Source organism: Scyliorhinus canicula, chromosome 12 (genome assembly GCF_902713615.1).
Source record: "Scyliorhinus canicula chromosome 12, sScyCan1.1, whole genome shotgun sequence".
NCBI classification, from domain to species: domain Eukaryota; kingdom Metazoa; phylum Chordata; class Chondrichthyes; order Carcharhiniformes; family Scyliorhinidae; genus Scyliorhinus; species Scyliorhinus canicula.
In genome coordinates, this window is record NC_052157.1 from 142,718,521 (window position 1) to 142,742,289 (window position 23,769).

A 23,769-nucleotide genomic window follows, 5' to 3' on the forward strand; every position below is an offset into this window, starting at 1 on the left:
CACATTTTTCCGAATGGCATCCCATTGAGAACCTCATTAGAATCTCTTGTGGCAGAACTCATGTGTGACCTCACCCTGCTGGGAGCTGGCAGGCATCCTACCCTTCTCCAGCCCCCAAGCCTGACTGCTGCCCACATACTCGGTGACTCATGTGTTTTCCTTGCAGACTACTTATTCCAATTCCTATGCTGTTAAGATATAGGATATGTTTTTATGCTCTCCGCTGGAGATGATGTTGAGGAACTGCAACTAGCCTCAATAAAGCAAAGTCAGAGGGTGAAGACTGGGATGAATGCTAGTATTTCCCTCTTTTTGGAGTGTGCTTATGCTGCAATCCAGTTCAACACGTAGTTCCTTTCACGTGGCCTGCCAATGCTCACTTATGAAGAATAATTGGTTACTGAAAGGTCCTCTGCTACCTATTGAGCAGTACACCAGCAAGAGGAGATGAGAGTGCAGGTAGAAAGTTAGCTTATTTTGTTTTGCAAACCACTGTCTTATCCACCTATTGGGAGTATGCCATCACTACAGGAAAGTACTTCACCGCAGCTATTGGTAGTGGGTGAAATAGTAGTGGCGCTGGAAATGCAAGTGATAGCTTTGAGGAGGTAAGTAATGACCAAATGGGGAGAGGTAGGGTGCACAATTACAATATCTAACTATTGGAGTGAGGTATTGATGTGAAAGTGGTACAAGAATGATATACTATAGCTGCCCTGTTACTGGACCTTAATATATTATTACTGATGGCACAGTATATCATTTATTTCTGCTCATCATTTCCGTGGCTGATGACGTTGTTTCCAAAACTTCTATCTCTAGGTAATATGTTATTGTGAAGATTAAACATTTGTGAATGATTTCCAGCAAACTATTTCTAAAACATTTGAAGCTGCAATGCATTATCGGGATAAATAATGAAGTGACATGCAACAAATGCTACAGCTTTTGTATATCCTGTTTATAACTTTTCAAAATGAAAGTCATAAATCAAAGTGCTTTAGAAAAAAAGTTCCTTTTATGAATCTTTAATATTCTTTAAAGTTCTTGGTTTCTGCTTTTAATATATTTAGATTTGATATTTCATTTTTTCCTCAGCCCACAGAGTATTCAGTGACCGTTTATAGTTTTAAAATGCACACACCTTTTTCTAGAATCTTATGACTACAAAAGTGATATTTCCCAAAGTTGTGCATTTTAACAATCAAATACTGTTCTAAAAATAATAAGAAAGGAGCCCCTCTGAAAATAAAACTAGCTACAAGTGAGGTTTTTGTATTTTTAAAATAAATCAGCTATTTGGTTTTGGGCATCTTAACTGCTGATTATTGTTTTCAATTAGCAGAGATACAAATATTGTTGAAGCTGGATGGAAATTTTAAATGTTCAGCTTTCATAAGATGACAATAAATAGGTGCAAGAGTATGCCATTCAGCCCATTAAACCTGCCTCGCCATTCACAAGCTCATGGCAGATTGGATCATGGTCACTTTCTGTCTGTCCCCCATAACCCTTAACTTCCTTGTTGATCAAAAATCTGAATAACTCTGCCTCAACCATATTCAGTAACCCAACCTCCACTGCTCTCTATGGAAGAGAATGCTGAAGGCTTCCAATCCCTCAGCGAAGGAACTTTTAATTTCCATCTTGAATGGGAGGCCGTTATTTTTATAATGTGTCCCCTATTTCTAGATTTCCCCACGAGGGGAAACATCCTCACAGCATCTATCGTGTCAAACCACCTCAGAATCTTTTATATTTCAATAAGATCACCACTCATTCTTCTTGATCAACCTGCTCAACCTTCCCTAACAAAACTACCCATTCAATCCAGGAATCAGACTAGTAAAACTTCTCTGAACTGTTTCCAAATTAAAGTATGTCCACCTTTATGTAAGGTGCCCAAAACTATACACACGGCCATCGACATAGTCTCACCAGTAGCCACAGTTTCAGCAAGATTTCTATAGACTACAATGGTTAGTTTCACCTCTGTGGTGGGGGGAGGGGGGGGGGGGGGGAGATGCTGGAATCAATCATTAAGGAGGAGATGACTGAACATTTGGAAAGAGCAAGCTCAATCCACCATTGTCAGCATGGTTTTATGAAGGGCAAGTCATGCTTGACAAACTTGCTTTAGTTATTTGAGGTTGTAACCAGCAAGGTGGATAATGAAAAACCTGTGGATGTGGTATATCTAGACTTCCAGAAGGCATTTGACAAGGAGTGCATAAAAGACTGACCCAGAAGGTCAGATCGCAGGAGATTGCGGTTAGAGTGCTAGATTGGATTGAGGATTGGCTGACTGACAGAAATAAGAGGTTCGTGATAAATGGGTCCCTCTCAGGCTGGCGAACTGTAACTAGTGGGGTGCCACAGGGGTCAGTCCGCGGACCTCAACTGTTTACAATTTATATAAATGATCTGCGAGATCAGAGGGACAGAGCGGATGATGCTAAAACAGGCAGTCAAAAGGAGATAGCGTTTACAGATGGATATGGATAGGCTTGGAGAATGGGCCAAAATTTGGCAGATGAAGTTTAATGTAGATAAGTGTGAGGTTATCCATTTTGGCTGAAAAAATAGAAAGGCAAATTATTATCTAAATGGAAAGTATTTTGAATCTACGTCTGGGTAGAGGGATCTAGGTGTCTTTGTTCACGTATCGCAGGAAGTCAGTATGCAGGCACAGCATATAATTAAAAAGGAAAATGGAATTTTAGCATTTATTGCAAAAGGACTGATTGAGCAGTATTGTTGCAACTGTACAGGGTGTTGGTGAGACCACATCTGGTGTATTGTGTCCAGGTTTGGTCTCCTTATTTGAGGAAGGATTTGGTGCATCGGACAGCGGTTCAGAGAAGGTGTACCAGATTGATTCCCAGGATGACCGAGTTGATGTATGGGAGAGATTGAACAGTTTGGGCTTATACTCGCTAGAGTTAGAAGAATGAGAGTGGATCTGATCGAGGTATATAAAATACTAATAGGGGTAAATAAAGTAAATGTAGACCAAATGTTCCCCTTGTGGGGCAATCTAGAACGAGAGGTTACAGATATAGGTTGCGAGGCGCTAGATTTAAAGTTGAGATGAGGAGCTACTTCTCGCAGAGGGTAGTGAATTTGTGGAACTCGCTGCCCCATACTACGGTGGCGTCTGAATCATTAAATTATTTCAAGAAGGAGATAGATATATTTCTGATTTTAAAAAATGGGTTAAAGGGATCTGAGGAACAGGCAGCGAGGTGGATTTGAGACCAGGAAGAGATCTGCCATAATCTGATTGAATGGCAGAGCAGGCTCAAAGGGCTGAAATGCATATTTCTTCTCCTAATTTCTATGTTCCTCTTTGCAATAAAAGCCAACATTCCATTAGACTTCATGATTATTTGCAGTAACTGCACACTAACTTTTTGTGATTTCATGTACAGGACAGCCAGATCTCATTGTGCCACAGCATTCTGCTGTGTCTCTCTATTTAAATAATGTTCTGTTTTTCTATTCTTCCTGCTGATATGAGGAACCTCACATTTTCCCACATTATTCTCCATTTACCAATTTATTTGCCCACACCTATAATCCCCAACACCGTGAGCTGTTATAAGAACATAAGAACTAGGAGCAGGAGTAGGCCATCTGGCCCCTCGAGCCTGCTCCGCCATTCAATTAGATCATGGCTGATCTTTTGTGGACTCAGCTCCACTTTCCGGCCCGAACACCATAACCCTTAATCCCTTTATTCTTCAAAAAACTATCTATCTTTACCTTAAAAACATGTAATGAAGGAGCCTCAACTGCTTCACTGGGCAAGGAATTCCATAGATTCACAACCCTTTGGGTGAAGAAGTTCCTCCTAAACTCAGTCCTAAATCTACTTCCCCTTATTTTGAGGCTATGCCCCCTAGTTCTGCTGTCACCCGCCAGTGGAAACAACCTGCCCGCATCTATCCTATCTATTCCCTTCATAATTTTAAATGTTTCTATAAGATCCCCCCCTCATCCTTCTAAATTCCAACGAGTACAGTCCCAGTCTACTCAACCTCTCCTCATAATCCAACCCCTTCAGCTCTGGGATTAACCTAGTGAATCTCCTCTGCACACCCTCCAACGCCAGTACGTCCTTTCTCAAGTAAGGAGACCAAAACTGAACACAATACTCCAGGTATGGCCGCACTAACACCTTATACAATTGCAACATAACCTCCCTAGTCTTAAACTCCATCCCTCTAGCAATGAAGGACAAAATCCCATTTGCCTTCTTAATCACCTGTTGCACTTGTAAACCAACCTTCTGTGACTCATGCACTAGCACACCCAAGTCTCTCTGGACAGCGGCATGCTTTAATATTTTATCGTTTAAATAATAATCCCGTTTGCTGTTATTCCTACCAAAATGGATAACCTCACATTTGTCAACATTGTATTCCATCTGCCAGACCCGAGCCCATTCACTTAACCTATCCAAATCCCTCTGCAGACTTCCAGTATCCTCTGCACTTTTCGCTTTACCACTCATCTTAGTGTCATCTGCAAACTTGGACACATTGTCCTTGGTCCCCAACTCCAAATCATCAATGTAAATTGTGAACAATTGTGGGCCCAACACGGATCCCTGAGGGACACCACTAGCTACTGATTGCCAACCAGAGAAACACCCATTTATCCCAACTCTTTGCTTTCTATTAATTAACCAATCCTCTATCCATGCTACTACTTTACCCTTAATGCCATGCATCTTTATCTTATGCAGCAACCTTTTGTGTGGCACCTTGTCAAAGGCTTTCTGGAAATCCAGATATACCACATCCATCGGCTCCCCGTTATCTACTGCACTGGTAATGTCCTCAAAAAATTCCACTAAATTAGTTAGGCATGACCTGCCTTTTACGAACCCATGCTGCGTCTGCCCAATGGGACAATTTCTATCCAGATGCCTCGCAATTTCTTCCTTGATTATAGATTCCAGCATCTTCCCTATTACCGAAGTTAAACTCACTGGCCTATAATTTCCTGCTTTCTGCCTACCTCCTTTTTTAAACAGTGGCGTCATGTTTGCTAATTTCCAATCCACCGGGACCACCCCAGAGTCTAGTGAATTTTGGTAAATCATCATTAGTGCATCTGCAATTTCCCTAGCCATCTCTTTTAGCACTCTGGGATGCATTCCATCAGGGCCAGGAGACTTGTCTACCTTTAGCCCCATTAGCTTGCCCATCACTCCCTCCTTAGTGATAACAATCCTCTCAAGGTCCTCACCTGTCATAGCCTCATTTCTATCAGTCGCTGGCATGTTATTTGTGTCTTCCACTGTGAAGACCGACCCAAAAAACCTGTTCAGTTCCTCAGCCATTTCCTCATTTCCCATTATTAAAACTCCCTACTCATCCTCTAAAGGACCAATATTTACCTTAGCCACTCTTTTTTGTCTTATATATTTGTAAAAACTTTTACTGTCTGTTTTTATATTCTGAGCAAGTTTACTCTCATACTCTATCTTACTCTTCTTTATAGCTTTTTTAGTAGCTTTCTGTTGCCCCCTAAAGATTTCCCAGTCCTCTAATCTCCCAGCAATCTTTGCCACTTTATATGCTTTTTCCTTCAATTTGATACTCTCCCTTATTTCCTTAGATATCCACGGTCGATTTTCCCTCTTTCTTCCGTCCTTCCTTTTTGTTGGTATAAACCTTTGCTGAGCACTGTGAAAAATCGCTTGGAAGGTTCTCCACTGTTCCTCAACTGTTCCACCATAAAGTCTTAGCTCCCAGTCTACCTTAGCTAGTTCTTCTCTCATCCCCTTGTAATCTCCTTTGTTTAAACACAAAACACTAGTATTTGATTTTACTTTCTCACCCTCCATCTGTATTTTAAATTCCACCATATTGTGATCGCTCCTTCCAAGAGGATCCCTAACTATGAGATCATGAATCAATCCTGTCTCATTACACAGGACAAGATCTAGGACCGCTTGTTCCCTCGTAGGTTCCATTACATATGTTCTAGGAAACTATCGCGGATACATTCTATAAACTCCTCCTCACGGTTGCCTTGACCGACCTGGTTAAACCAATCGACATGTAGATTAAAATCCCCCATGATAACTGCTGTACCATTTCTACATGCATCAGTTATTTCTTTGTTTATTGCCTGCCCCACCATCTCGTTACTATTTGGTGGCCGATAGACTACTCCTATCAGTGACTTTTTCGCCTTACTATTCCTGATTTCCACCCAAATGGATTCAACCTTATCCTCCATAGCACCGATGTCATCCCTTACTATTGCCCGGATGTCATCCTTAAATAACAGAGCAACACCACCTCCCTTACCATCCACTCTGTCCTTCCGAATAGTTTGATACCCTCGGATATTTAACTCCCAGTCGTGACCATCCTTTAACCATGTTTCAGTAATGGCCACTAAATCATAGTCATTTACGATGATTTGTGCCACCAACTCATTTACTTTATTCCGAATACTACGAGCATTCAGGTAAAGTACACTTATGTTGGTTTTTTTACCTCTGTTTTGAATCTTAACATCTCCAGTTTTATTCCTTTTGTTATTACTGGGCCTATTCACTGTGCTCACCTCAGTCACTGTACCTTGTACTGTCGCCCTTATGGATTTCTGACTATGTCTTCTCTGCCTTGCACTTTTCCCCTTACTTCCTTTTGTTTCTGTCCCTGTTTTACTACCTTCCAACTTCCAGCATTGGTTCCCATCCCCCTGCCACATTAGTTTAAACCCTCCCCAACAGCTCTAGAAAACACCCCCCCTAGGACATCGGTTCCAGTCCTGCCCAAGTGCAGACCGTCCGGTTTGTACTGGTCCCACCTCCCCCAGAACCGGTCCCAATGCCCCAGGAATTTGAATCCCTCCCTCTTGCACCATCTCTCGAGCCACGCATTCATCCTATCTATCCTGACATTCCTACTCTGACTAGCTCGTGGCACTGGTAGCAATCCTGAGATTACTACCTTTGAGGTCCTACTTTTTAGTATAACTCCTAACTCCCTGAATTCCGCTTGTAGGACCTGATCCTGTTTTTTACCTATATCGTTGGTGCCTATGTGCACCACGACAGCTGGCTTGTGCAATAACTTCCTAGTTGGCACCTTATTGGATACCTTTGTAAATCCAGATACACTATATCTACTGGTTCCCCTTTATTCACCCTGCTTGTTACATCCTCAAAGACCTCAAAGAAATTTGTCAATCACAATTTCCGTTTCACAGAACCATGTTGACTCTGCTAGTTTGTATTATGATTTTCTGATAGCCTGCTGCTACCACCTTAATAATGGATTCTAGCGTTTTCCCAATGACAGATGTTTGGCTAACTGGCCTATAGTTTCCTGCTTTCAGTCTCCATCCTTTCTTGGATAGAATTATTACTTTTGCATTTTTCAAAATCGTTGTGGCCTTTTCAGAATCCAGGGAGTTTTAGAAGATTACAACTAATGCATCCACTTTCTTTGCCACCACTTCTTTTTAAGACCCTCAGATCCAGGCCGTCAGATGTCCGCCTTTGTCCCATTAGTTTTCCATAGAACCATGGAATCCCTACAGTAGATAGGCCATTCAGCCCATCGAGTTTGCACTGACCCTCTGAAAGAGCACCCTACCTGGGCCCACTCCCCCACCCTATCCCCATAACTCCACCTAACCTGCACATCTTTGGATGTGGAAGGAAACCGGAGCACCCGGAGAAATGCACGCAGATGGCGGGGGAGAAAGTGCAAACTCCATACAAGCAGTCACCCAAGGCCGGAATTGAACCCAGGCCCCTGATGTTGTGAGGCAGCAGTGCTAACCACTTTCCTAGTATTTTTTTTCCCTGCTGATTGTGATTATTTTAAATTCCTCCCTCCCTTTTGTGACTTGCTTTTCTACTTTGTTGTTAGTGTCCTCAACCCATCTACTTTAATTAGGGGCGTCAATTGGAGTGAAAAACCAGCAGAAACATCATCTTGAATTCTTTGTATTTTTCTGTTCGCTTAATCGTAGTTTCATAATGTTCTGCATTGCAGTGTGCTGAAAGTCTGATTACAGATGCTGTACAACTGCATATGGTGTAAGCTAACTAGGTAAGTTGATATTTCACAGGAAGAATGCAGTCTTGTTGTGTCCAGCTAAGCAAGTTAGTACAATTGCCGGAGATCATTCAGTTCATTTATCCAGATTTTAAAAAAATTTGGCCTTTCCCCATCACATCATTCAACCGTATCTTAAATGAATCCACGGTTTTGTCCACCCAAAATGATCCCAATAACTGCTGCAATGTTGATTGTTTTGTACTTGGTTTATCCTAAATTGTCTTCTCAGAGCATTTAGGATGTCTCATTTTCTGTCTTGTCCCAGCTTGTTGCAATGCTCTAGATGTACAAAATGTAATGCAATATTCATATTTCTGTAAGATCAATAATCAGAGGCCTTTGTTCAAACAGTTTGTTCAACTTTTTATAATCTTTCCTCTTGACTGAGTTCTTTGCACAAAGAGATTAACTCCTTATGTTGCACCATGGTTTTAATGTAATTAAAACTAAACAGTGTTCAAAGTGCAGTCTGACCATAACAGCATGCAATTCCTGACATTTACTGTTCCGATCTAGAAATATAATTCAGCATTCTGTTCATCCATTGTTGCTCTGTGGCAATCTGATGTTATCAAGTCTTTAATCTATCATCACCTTCAAATTCATTTCTGTATGTTTAGCTGTTCTTGCAGTATGGAGTATACTTCTGACAGCATTGTTCGTTCTAATGTCTGGTACCTCTCACTTGTGTAGAAGTCCATGGGTATTTATTCAATGCAGATTCCAGCTCCTTCTGACAGCTGCAACTTGATAGCCTTTTGTTTCCATCCCCCACCCCACCCATTCCACCTCCGTTTAGTTCCATCTGCTGATGGATTTGCATTGGATTTCTGAATTCAGGTCATTTAATGTTGTTTAAATACAGTATGAGCTTCAGGAGCAAACCCTGGCATGCTCCACTCATATGCACATTTCCATAGATATTCCACATATGCCAATTGCTGATCCATTTTTAGGTCTGTCTTTGAATTCCTACTGCAGTTTCTATGGCATTCTCTGATGGAGAACCTTATTGAAAGCTTCCCTACGATATGAGCTATCCAGTTTTCATTGTCTTTCTAAGATTGCCACTCTGAAGTGCCATGTGGCATATTTCTACATTAAGAACAGTCTGTAAATGCAAATTACTTTTCATTTGGAGTTTCACTTACTTGAGCACAATCTATAACCTCATGGCCTGGTATATCTCAATCTGCCATTATCATCAAACCTATGGACCGCTCTGGGTCACTGTCCGTGTGGAGTTTGCACATTCTCCCCGCGTTTGCGTGGGTTTTGCCACCACAACCCAAAGATGTGCAGGCTAGGTGGATTGGCCGTGCTAAATTGCCCCTTAATTGGAAAAATGAATTGGGTACCCCCCGCTGACGATTAATTTTCCAGGCGAACCCTGATAGTGAACCTCAAGGCGAACTTAACCTTTTCTAGACCGAGAAAGCTCGCCATGTCCGATAGCCATGCTTTGGTCTTCGGGGGCTTTGAGTCCCTCCATGCCAACAGTATTCGTTGCCGGGCTACCAGGGAAGCAAAGGCCAAGACGTCTGCCTCCTTCTCCTGGACTCCCGGGTCCTCCTCCACCCCAAAGATTGCCACCTCAGGACTCGTTACCACCCCAGTTTTCAAAACCCGGGACATGATATCCGCTAATCCCTGCCAGTATCCCCTGAGTCTCGGGCACGACCAGAACATGTGCACGTGATTAGCTGGTCTACCGGCGCATCTGGCACACTTGTCCTCCAGCTCGAAGAATTTACTCAAACAGGCCACCGTCATGTGGGCCCGGAGAACGACCTTAAACTGGATCAGACTGAGCCTGCCACATGTTGCGGTCGTGTTTACTCTGCCCAGAGCTTCTGCCCAAATACCGTCCTCCATCTTCCAGGAACAGATCACCCACCCTCACAATCCCCGCCCTTCGCCACAGTCGATACCCGCCATCCATGTTCCCCGGGGCAAATCGGTGATTGCCGCAGATTGGGGTCCACACCAATGCTCTCACTTCCCCTATATGCCTCCTCCACTGGCCCCAGATCAGCAGAGCTGTGCCAAACTGGTGTCCCTGCACGAAGCAGCCTCCATCCGCTCCCAAACCGACCCCGTACCCACCATCCATTTCCTTATCATCGCTATGTTGGCTGCCCAGTAGTATTTGCTAAAGTTCGGCAACGCCAGCCCTCCCTCCCCTCTGTTCCTTTCGAGCATCACCTTCCTCACCCGCGGGGACTTCCCCGCCCAGACAAATCCCAGGATAATTTTATTCAGCCTCTTAAAGAAGGACCTCGGGATGAAAATGGGGAGACACTGAAATATAAACAAGAATCTCAGGAGAATCGTCATCTTAACAGTCTGCACCCTCCCCGCTAGTGACAGCGGGAGCGCATCCCAACTCCGAACCTCCTCCCTCACTCGTTCCAACAATCGGGACAGGTTGAGCTTATGCAACCTGCCCCAGTCCCGTGCCACCTGTATCCCCAAGTATCTAAAGCTTTCTCCTACCAGCCTGAACGGCAACCCCTTCAGTCTACTCCCCGACCCCTCCCCAGAATTATGAATAACTCACTCTTAGCCATGTTCAATTTATATCCTGAACACCGGCCAAGTTCCCTTAGGATTTCCATGATACCGTCCATCCCTGCCATTGGGTCCGAATTACGTCCGGTACACAGCCCTCAATTCTAGTCGCCAAGATCTTGGCCAGTAACTTAGCGTCTGCGTTGATCAAAGAGATCGGCCTGTAAGACCCACAAGCCTCTGGTCTTTATCCCGTTTCAGAATAAGCGAAATAGTGGCCTGCGACATCGTCGGGGGTAGGCTCTTGCCTCGTTAAAAACCCTGACCAGCACCGGCACCACTATCTCGGAAAACGTTTTGTAAAACTCCACCGGATACCCATCCGGCCCCGGGGCTTTACCCGACTGCATGACCTTCAGACCCCCCAATACCTCTTTGATCCCAACCAGGGCCCCCAGTCCGTCTACCAACCCCCTACCCACTCTTGGGAAGGTCAGTCCGTCCAGGAATTGCCTCGTCCCCTCCGGTCCCCTGGGGGGGGGGGGGGGGGGGGGGGGGGGGGGGGGGGTTCCAAAGTGTACAACTTACTATAAAAGTCCCTAAATACCTTGTTCAGCCCTGCTGGGTCCCCCACCAGATTTCCCTCCCCATCCGCTATCCTTCACATCTCCCTAGCCGCTTCTATCTTCCTTTGTTGTTGCACAGCATTCTGCTGGCCTTCTCTCCATGCTCATATATAACGCCTTTTGCCTTTCTAAGCTGCTTTACAGCCTTGCCTGTAGTCAGCACCCCGAACTCGGCCTGCAGCCTCTGTCGTTTCCTGAGTAACTCTGGCCTCGGGGACTCCGCGTAGCTCCTGTCCGTCCGTAATATTTCCTGAACCAGTCGGTCCGTTTCTGCCCTATCTGTCCTGTCCCTATGAGCCCGGATTGAGATCAGCTCCCCTCTCACAACTGCCTTCAGTGCCTCCCAGAGCACTGCTGCTGAGACTTCTCCAGTATCATTTACCTGCAGGTAATTTGGCATGCATTTCCTGAGTCTCTCACACACCGCCTCGTCCGCAAGCAATCCAACTTCCAACCTCCATTGTGGCCGCTGAAAGCTATCCTTACAAATCTATAGATCTACCCAGTGCGGAGCATGGTAAATGTTGAATATTCTGCCCCCACCATCCTGGCCAGCAAGTCCCTACTCATGACAAACAAATCAATTCGAGAATACATCTTATGGACGTGGGAGTAGTACGAAAACTCGCTCGCCGACGGCCGGCTAAATCTCCACGGATCAGCTCCCCACATTTGCCCCATGAACCCTCTCAGTTCCTTTGCCATTGTTGGCAACCTGCCTGTTTTTGAAGACGACCGATCCAGGCTTGGGTCCAGGACTGTGTTAAAATCACCACCCATGATCAGTTTGCGTGAGTCCAAGTCGGGGATCTTCCCTAGCAACCGCCTGATAAAATCCACATTGTCCCACTAGGGGCATGCACACTGACCAAGACTACTCTCACCCCTTCAAGCTTACCCTTCACCATAACAAATCTGTCGCCCCCATCCGCAACTGTACCCTCAGCCTCAAATTGAACCCTTTTATTGATCAGGATCACAACCCCCCCTAGTCTTCGTGTTGAGCCCCGAATGAAAGACCTGACTAACCCAGCCCTTCCTTGACCTAACCTGGTCTGCCACTTTCAGGTGCGTCGTCTCCAGCGTGACTACGTGCGCCTTCAGAACCCGCAAATGCGCGAACACACCGCCCTCTTCACTGGCCCGCTTAGCCCTGTAAAATTCCAGGTGATCAGCCTGGTTGGGGGTGCACCCCCCCCCCCCCCCCCCCCCTTGCCGATCAGCCATCACCTTTCCTTGGCCAGCCCCCCAGCCATGTGTCACGCTTCCTCTTGCCTGCCTCCTGGTCGGCTCCACCCATGACCTCCTCATTGTTGCCATGTCCAGTTTCCATCTTCATCAGCAGATCAACTCCTCCCCCCCGCCCCTCCCCAGTAACACCATCCTACCACCTAACACATGCTCTAGTCTAACTGTATGAACCCCCCCCCCCCACCTGGCTCCGTTGACTAGCCCACCCAGCTAGCCTGGTGGCTCCCAGCTTCGGTGCCAGTGAGTCTCTCACCCATTGTTCCCTGGCTCCCCTCCCCCGGCCCACTGGCCCATCCATACCACTTCCCCAAACCAGCCCTGCTTAAACACGTACTCTATAGAAGTCAAAGACATCCACAACAATAGTGCAATTTAAATCAAACAGATAGAGATAAGAAGTACCAGACACTCTCAGCCCTCCCCCTCCACACACAGAAAAAGATTGCAAAAAATTCCCCCGAAACCCCCATCATAACGACACCTTTTTAACTATTTTATTTTTTATTTTCCCCCTACCAAACCTTCACCCAAACAAGAAACTCAAAAAAGAAACAGTCAGGGAAACCACGAAAAAGAAACATTCAGGGAAACCTAGAAAAAGAACAAGAAAAACACATCACAACCAAAATACATCAACCTAAAAAGGTTAAAAAACGAAAAGAACGGACCCAAGCATGCAGGCGTCTCTCAAAGCGAGAGAGAAACAAAATAGACTTAAAAGTTCTACCATGAGTCCAAGAATCCTAAGCTCAGAGCCAGCCCTTGCTTCTTAACAAAGTCCACCGCCTCCTTGGGTTCCTCGAAATAGTGGTGCTGACTCTCATGCGTAACCCATAGTCATGCCGGAAAAAGCAGCCCGAATTTCACCTTGTTCTTATACAAAATCTCCTTCACCTGCCTGTAGCCTCCCCTCCTCCTGGCCACCTCAGTGCTCGGGTCTTGGTAAATCCGCAGGGTGCTATTGAACCAGGTACAGCTTTATGTGCTCTTGGCCCATTGCAGAACCCGCTCCTTGTCCAGGTACCTGTGGAACCGGACCACCATCGCTCGTGTGGGACCCCCTCGTCACGGCTGCCTCACCTGCACTCTGTGCCCTGTCCACCACCGGCGTGCAAGGGAACACCTCGTTCCCAAACGCTTCTGAAACATACCCTCCACATACGCGGTGGCATCCAGTCCCTGAGCCCCCTCCAGGAGGCCAACTGTTCTTGCGTTCTGCCGGCGAGATCTGTTGTCCAGGTCCTCCAGCCTTTCCAGGAGTATTTTTTGCTGATCCCTCAACCTCCGAATCTCCACGTCCGCCACCGTTTGAAAATCGGCCTGCTCCTCCACCGCCTTCTCCAGCTTCTGGAGCTTCTCAGCCTGATTATCCAGCCTTTTTTCCAATCGGTCCATTGACTACTGGAGCGGCTCCAAATTATTGCGCTTCAGAGCTCAAAGGCCCTCCTGCATGGCCTGTAGCAGCTGCTCCATTGTAGGCTGGGTTGTCGCCGCCTTGCTCTGGACACCGACCATATTGATCTCTCTCACAGCCTCCACCGTGCCCTTGTTTGACTACTTCTTCTGCTGTTTATGGTCCCTCTGGCTTCTTAAGTCCGTACAACTCTGTATGGGTTCAGTGCCTGAGTACTATTGCTTTCCAGTTCCGCGCTCAAAAGCACATAAAAGTCGGGGGGGGGGAAAGGTCCAAAAGTCCGACTGAAACGGGAGCCACCAAATGTGCGACCTACTCCCTAATAGTTGCTACTGGAAGTCTTATCTTTGAATTCTGATCAATTTTCCACCCTTCCCGCCAGTTTCCGATCCTTTCCACCCTGTCGTGGCACCGAATTAACGCAAGCCAAAATCGCATATTATATTGTCCATGATGAATTTTCGTACCCTTCTCTCTTCAACTACTCAGTCTTTAATGTCGATCACACCATCCTCCTCCCGCAATATCTATATCTCATGATCACTGTCCTTGTTTGGTTCACAGCTGAGCACCTCCAGCAATAGCTGCTCTTCTACCCCCTCACCATTGTCCATATACACTGATGGCGCCCACCTTTACTCTCCAGTATGTACTTCTCCATTATGTAACGCCACTGCCTCTGTTTTGTCAGACTGTTCATCAGGCGTCCGTCATAGATGATCCACAATTTTCTCTCTTTAAACATTGGGAAGTCTGAAGCCAGCATCTTTAGCCTCCTACTGCAAAGCTTGTACCTTTACCACTAATTCAAGTCTCTTCCCCAGCCATTGCCTCTGCTGACCCAATGCACTTGTGGTCTTGCCATCCTATTTGAAACTGTCCTACATTGTGACCCCAAATCCTATCCACTTTAAAGTCTGCCTACTTCTACCTCTGTAATGTCACATGTTGCTGCATCTACCCCAACTTAACTGTTGCTTCAACCCTCTTCCGTGCTTTTTGTCACCTTCAGTTGTGACAAGGCCAGTGCTCTCCTGCTGCCCCTCCACCCTCTAAACTTCAGATGCCATCATCTGTGCTGCCTGTATTGTATCCCATGCACCAAATGCCACTCGCTCATTACCCATTCCTGTTCTCACTGACTTACTATAGCACCTGGCCCCCAGCACCATATAAAACAGTCATCCTCCCATTTAAATCCATTCATGGCATCACCATCACTGCCACCCCAAACCCCTTGCAAACAACTGTGCAAACTCTGCCATTGGATAGACGTGCCAGCAACTGGATAGCCCGCACACTCTTAATTTCCTTTCTTAAACCTCTTTGCCTTTCTACGTCCCTCTCTCCTTCAACACCTCCATTAGAATTCACTTTCTCAATCAGTCTTTTGGTTACTCCTCCCCTATCTCCAACCCAGCTCAGTGTCCATTATTTTCTGATTACTATGGGGACTTTTGACAAAAATATATACGTGCAACTTTTTTTTCCCGAGTGATTCCAAGTTCCTTTCATCCAAAAATGGTATGTAACTTGGAATTCAGGTGGCCATTGCAATAATGGCAATTGATATGACCATGAAAAGATGGTTGCTATTTTGTACTAAGAGATATATAACTCAAAGGTACATTTCAGAACTTTCTCGATGCTCCTGGGCACTACATAAACTTATTTTTCATTACTTTAATAATGGGGGAAAGTGGATACTCTAGCCCAAACTCTCAACAGTAAACATTAACTGGCGAGAGTGCCGATCTCGGCACGTGTTCAAGCACAAGCATAGAGCTGCTCATTGTTGAAATCATTGTAAGGTGAACTGGCAGTAGAACCTGGATCTGTCAGCTTGAAGATTGTACTTTGCATATGTGTCTGAGCTGGTGGCTGCAATAAATCTGCAACACTAGAATATTATCCCTCTTCTGTCAGTTAACCCCAACTAGTACATTTGCTCATACTCATTTTGAGTGTACCATGTTGGTTTCAAAGTTTCTCAAAATCCTGCACTTATATGACCAGCCTTGCCTTATTCCATATCACAGGCAACAGTCAGTTTAAATTGATTAAGGTAACAATATTCTTCCAGTTGCCTTTTTTCGTGTGCATTTTTTAAAAATCTTGTTCGTACCATATGCTGTGCATTACTTTTCACGTGCTTCTATGTAACTCATCTGTACAAAATGAAATGCTGCTTCAGTAGAATGTGGAGAATGGTTTTCATCTAGTGTCGACAAAGATGTTTTACAACTTAGGTCATTTTTTTTTTAAAAGGTTTTGATACAAGGAGAAATGGTCCTGTTACTGTTCTGTTTGGAGTTGTATTAACATAATGAATAGCAGCAGGTCAGCAAAACCTGCGGAGAATTACAGTGACTCTGCGTTCCCTTTTCTGTCCACATTCCTTTGTATGCCTGTACATTGCAAATGAGGAAAAATCTGATCTATTTTTAACAATGAACAGTTTATTCCTTGGCGTGTTCTGGCCCTGTGGTCTCTGTCAAATTTTTGGTATTTTTTTTCCCTGCTTTGAAATCCTTTCAGTGTCTTTTGATTGGCTTAGTTGCTGGCACGCCTTGCATATTTCCCCAGCTGGGTTCAAGTGATCCCAGTGATCATTGGTTACTTTGGCTGTGTGGTTTAAGAACTATTTGAAAGTGGGTCAGCAGACTGCGGCCAGACGAGGGACAAGAGAAAAACATTAGCAGAGAAGAAAGCCTCTGTCTTGAATTCGAGCTGAAGGACTTGTAACACGAAGATCTCTTGTCAATAGTCTCACAAAATCTCACAAATAACCATTTATAATTCACAATCTTCGATATTATTATTTTCAGGGACGGCAAAAGCTTGCCAGGTTTAATGCCCGGGAGTTTGCAACCCTGATTATTGACATTCTTAGTGATGCAAAGAGAAGGCAGCATGGAAAGACACTAGGAAGTCCAATTGGTAAGTAACCTTTTAAAAACTTTCAAGGTAATGTATATAACTTTTTAAACTGTTAACATTTATATATCCATATAATGACTTGATCACTAATTAACTTGCATTGCTTAATTATTGACAGCATGGAATTTAACACTAAAATAGTTATTTTAAAAACTTGTTAATAGTGGCATTTAACTGGAGAGGACAAAATAGAAAGGTCTCGGTAAGATGCTGGTGGGTGGAATGTTTTGTTTTATCCTGTATATTTAATAAGGCGTGAGGGAATAATGATATAGCTTGTTCGGTAGTTCTGCTATTTCAGTATGTTAAAATGTTTATTCAAGTTGTTTGTTTTTACAGCTTGGCTGCTGTAATACATTGTCGTACAGTGAGACACTTACTCTCCTCTTTAGCACACTTCCAATCTCCGGAATGTCATTGAGGGGTGCTGTGGGGGTGTAAAGCTTTTGAGCCCACTAGTGGTCACATAGCGACATTCCCTTCGCCCTCTCCCTTCTCCTCCTCCTCCTCCCCCCCCCCCCCCCCCCCCCCCCCCACTTTAAATATCAGTATGACAGTTCTGAAATATTTAGACGTATTGGACACAGAAGAGTCTAAATGGCAATGATTTTGCATGTTAATGCTATGTTAAAACTCTATTTTAAGGGTATTTAATTCCCTCAACACCTCTCACGGTTCTGGCCTCTGATGCACAAAAGGCAGATACAGTCACATCATGTTCTACAACACCACAAAAAATCCTTTCTTAAGCTAGATGTCTAGAGACGTGTAAAAATATCCTGAGGATGACTCTGTTCCCTGCCTTCCCCACATCATACCTTTCCACACTGATTCATCTGATGTTCCGGGCTCTGTGGCATGCAACGAGTTGCAAATGTGAGAACCTTTGAGTGCAAGGCCAAAAGTCTGTAATCAGAGGCAGCTGTTCATGAAGTCAATCAACAAATTTCCATGCAAAAAAAAAAAGCTTTGCTTTGAAAGCAGCATGGTGACACAGCGCCAGGGACCTGGGTTCAATTCCTGCCCTGGGTGACTGCCTGTGCGGAGTCTGCACATTCTCCCTGCGTCTGCGTGAATTTCCTCCGGGTGTTCGGTTTTCTCCCACAGTCCAAAGATGTGCAGATTAGGTGGATTGGCCATGCTAAATTGCCCCTAAGTGCCCAAAAGTCAGGTGGGGTTACAGGGGATGGGACCTAGGTCAGGTGTTCTTCCAGATGTTCTGTGCAGACTTAATGGGCCAAATGACCTCCTGAACTGGAATTCTACGATTCCATGAAAAGTCAAAAATGCTACATGAGCAGTTTTTATTCTGCAGGATCGCACATCAGTCGCATAATTCATTGTGTGGTATTTTATGTAGCTGTTGCTGGATCTTGACCTTTCTCGATATCCTTGCACCTTCATCCAGCATTATCACTAGATAATGATCAAAAATAGGAACAATGGTCAGGAATTTGCTCCTCACCCCCGCCATATATCTCCCTTCCTCCCTATCCTGTTGACCAACTCGAGCAAAGACCAAGAATATTGAGGCCATTTGTTATACCCTGGCTGACGATCAACATGAAGAATACGTATTTCTCAAAAAAGAACAATTTAACTACAACCTGCACTTCAGTGACACCATCACAGGTGTGTCACCTGATATCTTCAGCGTCACCATTAACTAGAAGCTTTACTGGACCTGCATATCAATGGCATGGCAAGACAGCGGCTGGGTACTCCTGAATCCTTAAAAGACTCTCCACAGGTTAAGACTGAGAGGATATTCTCCACTTGCCTAAGTAACAACACTCAAAAGGTCAACACCATTCAGATTGTAGCTTAGTATGTTTGATTAACACCACCGCTGTTAAGCTTGATATTCAACTGTTCACCATGTTGTTCCTTGAGCATGTACTGCAGCACCTCTCTATTTTGCTTTAGCAGCACCTCATTTTGTCTCCTAACCACAAACCTCAGCCACAAACAAGGTCAAGGAATGTTTTCCTATGCAAGTTTCACACCATTCTGATTTGGACAAATATCATTGTTCCCACATTGAAATCTAATTCTCTACCAAGCCCTTGTGGGAGCACCATCGCCACAAGTACTGCAGAGATTCAAAAAGATGACCCAGTCACCATCATCTCAGGGCAATGACAGATTGGCAATAAATATGCCATTAACGGTATCCTAAGAATAAACTTTAGGAAAATGGAGAAATTTCCATTTAAAGATGTGTTGCGTGCTGAGGGAAAGTACTTTGTATTGAAAGTAGCTCTTCCTCATGCCACCCCAAAAAAGTATGCTATTCTAATGAATAAAACCCAATCAATCACACTGCTGCTTTTGGCCAAAGATTGTCCAAGATTGTCATGGTTTAATACATATATTCATTAAGAGATTTTTGTGTTGCTTTCTTCTTTTCTGACAATCTCTTTTTAACTTCTACACAATTTGTTAAAAGAAAACTTGGCCGTTTTTTAAAAACTACCATAATTCTCATCAGACTTGGGTACTTTGTTTCTCTGTTACTTTCTTTCTATGTTACTTTCCTGGGTTCTTTGAGAAGGCTAGTAACAACTTTCTGTACATTCTCTAAAACATTCCCCAGATGTGAAATTGCAGGCGCTGGACCTGTGTGTAATGGGTTGCTTGGAGAAACATTGACTAGAGTGGATTGACTGACAAACCTTTCCATTTTGCCTGCGGGCCATGTCTAATCAGCACCTCAACAGTAGTGCAATGGCAATTTTTCTTGTACGCATCTGTGTGTGATTATTAACTTAGCCCCTTAAACACAAGCAAAATAAATAATGCTGCAAATGCAAAGCTAAGCTGCCTTGTTTCTACCCAGAAAATATTGACTATCTTCTACGGAACCAAAATGATCGTCCTGACAGTGACTTTGGCGATGATCAGCATGATTACGATAGTGTAGCTTCTGATGAGGACATAGACGCTGAGTTACACCGAAACACATCATCAGCCAGAAACAACCGAGCAAAGGTGAGAAGTGTGCTCTTGGCAACTTGCATGATTTTAAATTGGATAAGTTAATAGAGAACTTGAATTTACAAAATTGCCTTTTGTGCATCTAGTTTGTTTCCTGATTGCGAACAACAGAAGCAAAATATTCTTCGGCACATCCATTCCCATGCTCATTACTTTTCAGAAGAATGATCTGGAAACCTGCTTGGACATCCTTGCTATTGGACATGTGGCACAGTGGTTAGCGCTGCTGCCCCACAGCTCCAGGGACCCGGGTTCAATTCTGGACTTGGTGACTGTCTGCGTGGAGTTTATACTTTCTCCCCATGTCTGTGTGGGTTTCCTCCAGGTGCTCCGGTTTCTGCCCACAGTCTCATGATGTGCAGGTTAGGTGGATTGACCATGCTGAATTGCCCCTTAGTGTGCAAAAGGTTAGGTGGGGTTACGGGGATAGGGTGGAAGTGTGGGCTTAAGGAGGGTGCTCTTTCCAAGTGCTGGTGCAGACTCAATGCGCCGAATGGCCTCCTGCACTGTAAATTCTCTGATTATTGCAAGCAATAACGGCCTTTCAATGTGTGTACTCTTGGCTCTTCATGCCACAGCTGAGATGAAATCCCATTTTCAAGAATCCGCAAATCCATGTCCTCCCACTATATGTTAGCTCATTGAAACTCGTACCTTCTATCAGGAGGCTATCCTGTAACATGTGCGTCATGTTGAATGGTTGAGGAAACCAAGGAAGGTGATTGAGCGGTAAAATGAATATGGCTGTTTTAATGCATTCATAAGCACATTTTGTAGCCTATTTTTCTTGTCACGTTCTTTTTTTTGAGAAAGAAACTTCATATGGACTCGATAAATATCTCATTGTTACATAACTGGGCTTAATGTTTAGTTTCCAATCAATACTGTACAACACAAGTGTTGGAACAGAATCTACTTTCTGTTTATGTTGGAACTAAATGTTGGCAAACTAATGCAACTTTGATTTTATATTGATATAGATTTAAAGTAAAGTTGAGTCATGCATATCTTAACTTTCAAACCTCAGTTAAATTCTTTTGATGCGTGAACTGAAAGATTGCCTAATTTTCAGCTTGCAGAACCTCAAAATTTTCCTCATATGTAGGTGATGCACGTCTAAATTTGCATTAATTAGATGCGTTCTATATCTGTCGATCTGCTGGAACCAAGTTTATAAAAAACAAGATTGGTGTGAAGGGTGATATGTACCAACCTGCTTTCAACTGCATATTGCCTCAAACCTGTTGATCCTGAGTATCTAAAGAAATCTGCAACAAATTCCTTCATTCCTAGTAAAGAATGCAATTTCCATCACTGTTACAAATCTTTGCTTTCCATCATTCTATTTTTAAATTCTGGAACAGCAGCTGAGATGCAATGTCCGAGTTCCCCTGTGAAATTGCTGCACTTTGTATTGTAGGTGGAGGCAGTAAGCAAGTTATTGCCTATTAGAGAACTGTCTTGAACACAGCAAAAGTTTCCAAATTTGGGTCACTTTTCTAGATTAACCAATGCTTTGAATTAATTTTAGTGTTTAAAAACCTAGAATAATTAATGTGGATTTTGGTCAGCTCCACTCATTCTACCCATTTTTATTTTGAGTGCCCGTGCCCTTTGAGCCTCCCTTCCCCACCAAAGTATTGATCAATTGTGCTATGGTGTGCAGTGAATAGATCAGAAATTTAAATCTTCATGTTGATGGGAACTTCAAGTTTTTAAATTGATCCCAGAATAACGAGTTCATGTATATTACAACATATTTCTGCTGAGAGTCAAAAATCTTGCAAAACGACAGGAAATACCATTAGGTTTGCCAGCAGTTTAGGCCTTAACCGCACTTGTTTTTACCACACTTGGGTTTTTTTTCAGTGTAGTTTTTGTAGTCTGGTGTGCAGCCAAGGTCTCAATTGCAGATTAAGAAACTGATGCAAAACAGTACTGCCTTTCATTGCTCCTACATTGAGCATGGTTACAAGGGCTTTGTACTTACTCAATTTAATTGTTTTGGTGCACTGCATATTCTAGTTGCTAGGTGCTAAATCTCATTTGCCTCACAAGCCAGGATACCTAGGTGCTGTCATTACATTTTAACCATCACACATGCACATATTTGTGCCTTGCCTCTCTCGATGTTTTCTTCTATGTTTAAAGATGATGGCAGATTTTAGAACAATTTTATGCTGTATTCATCACTTTATAACTGAATTGAGATTGCCCCCAAATTCTCTTGGCATTTTTAATCACTTAAAGGAGAGCTGATTTAGCCCATTTCCCGGAAACCGAGATCTGGCCAATCATTCAGTTGAGTATTTTTGGTGCTTGTTCAACAACAAGTATATAAGAGGAGGCTTTCAAGTGACAGACTATAATGTGTGGGATGTATGAAATATACAATCACTTACAGAAAATTCTGTTTCAATCATGTCTTTGATTATACTATGTTGTTTTGTACAGTTCCTTTTATTACTCTGGAATGTGGTTCTCAAACTTTGTGTGTTCCTTTCCAGAACACCAGCTCCCTCTGTACCCCTGCCAGCCCAACGGTTTCATAATTTAACCCCTTTAATGTTCTAGCTTTGTACAAAATGTACACGTGAGGGGAGGAGGTGGCATATTGATATTGTCGCTGGACTAGTAAACTAGCGATCCGGGATAATGCTCTGGTGATCTGCTTTAAAATCCAACACAGCTAATGGTGGAATTTGAATTCAATCCAAAATCTGGGATCAAATAGTCTAATGATGACCATGAAGCTATTGTCGATTGTCATGAAAACCCATCTGGTTCACTATTGTCCTTTAGGAAAGGAAATCTGCTGTCCTTACCTGGTCTGACTTAGATGAGACTCCAGAACCACAGTAATGTGGTTGACTTTTAAGTGTCCACGAAATGGCCTAGAAAGCCACTCTGTTGTATCAAACTGCAACAAGGTTTAAAAAAAGGAATGAAACCTGACGGGCCACCAAACATCGGCCTAGACACCAAGAACGACAACAGCAAACCCAGCCCTGTTGACCCTGCAAAGCCATCCTCACTAGCATCTGAGAACATGTGCAAAAATTGGGAGAGCTGTCTGAGACCAGTCCAGCAACTGCCTGACGCGGTCCAGCAGCTGCCTGACGCGGTCCAGCAGCTGCCTGACGCGGTCCAGCAGCTGCCTGACGCGGTCCAGCAGCTGCCTGACGCGGTCCAGCAGCTGCCTGAAGCGGTCCAGCAGCTGCCTGACGCGGTCCAGCAGCTACCTGACGCGGTCCAGCAGCTGCCTGACGCGGTCCAGCAGCTGCCTGACGCGGTCCAGCAGCTGCCTGACGCGGTCCAGCAGCTGCCTGACGCGGTCCAGCAGCTGCCTGACGCGGTCCAGCAGCTGCCTGACGCGGTCCAGCAGCTGCCTGACGCGGTCCAGCAGCTGCCTGACGCGGTCCAGCAGCTGCCTGACGCGGTCCAGCAGCTGCCTGACGCGGTCCAGCAGCTGCCTGACGCGGTCCAGCAGCTGCCTGACGCGGTCCAGCAGCTGCCTGACGCGGTCCAGCAGCTGCCTGACGCGGTCCAGCAGCTGCCTGACGCGGTCCAGCAGCTGCCTGACGCGGTCCAGCAGCTGCCTGGCGCGGTCCAGCAGCTGCCTGGCGCGGTCCAGCAGCTGCCTGGCGCGGTCCAGCAGCTGCCTGGCGCGGTCCAGCAGCTGCCTGGCGCGGTCCAGCAGCTGCCTGGCGCGGTCCAGCAGCTGCCTGGCGCGGTCCAGCAGCTGCCTGGCGCGGTCCAGCAGCTGCCTGACGCGGTCCAGCAGCTGCCTGACGCGGTCCAGCAGCTGCCTGACGCGGTCCAGCAGCTGCCTGACGCGGTCCAGCAGCTGCCTGACGCGGTCCAGCAGCTGCCTGACGCGGTCCAGCAGCTGCCTGACTCATACCGTACAATGTCCCAGATGCCACTATCACCA

General features: G+C 44.8%; 1 protein-coding gene across 6 annotated transcripts in view; it reads left to right on the forward strand.

Moving 5' to 3' along the window:
• The window catches only part of git1 (G protein-coupled receptor kinase interacting ArfGAP 1), a 247,947-nt gene that overhangs the window by 187,440 nt on the left and 36,738 nt on the right, over positions 1 to 23,769 (forward strand). For all 6 annotated transcript variants that reach the window (XM_038814323.1, XM_038814327.1, XM_038814328.1 and 3 more), the window contains 2 exons: positions 16,727 to 16,838; positions 19,678 to 19,829. In XM_038814323.1, the coding sequence (XP_038670251.1) occupies positions 16,727 to 16,838; positions 19,678 to 19,829 (264 nt within the window). The remainder of the gene's footprint in view (positions 1 to 16,726; positions 16,839 to 19,677; positions 19,830 to 23,769) is intronic.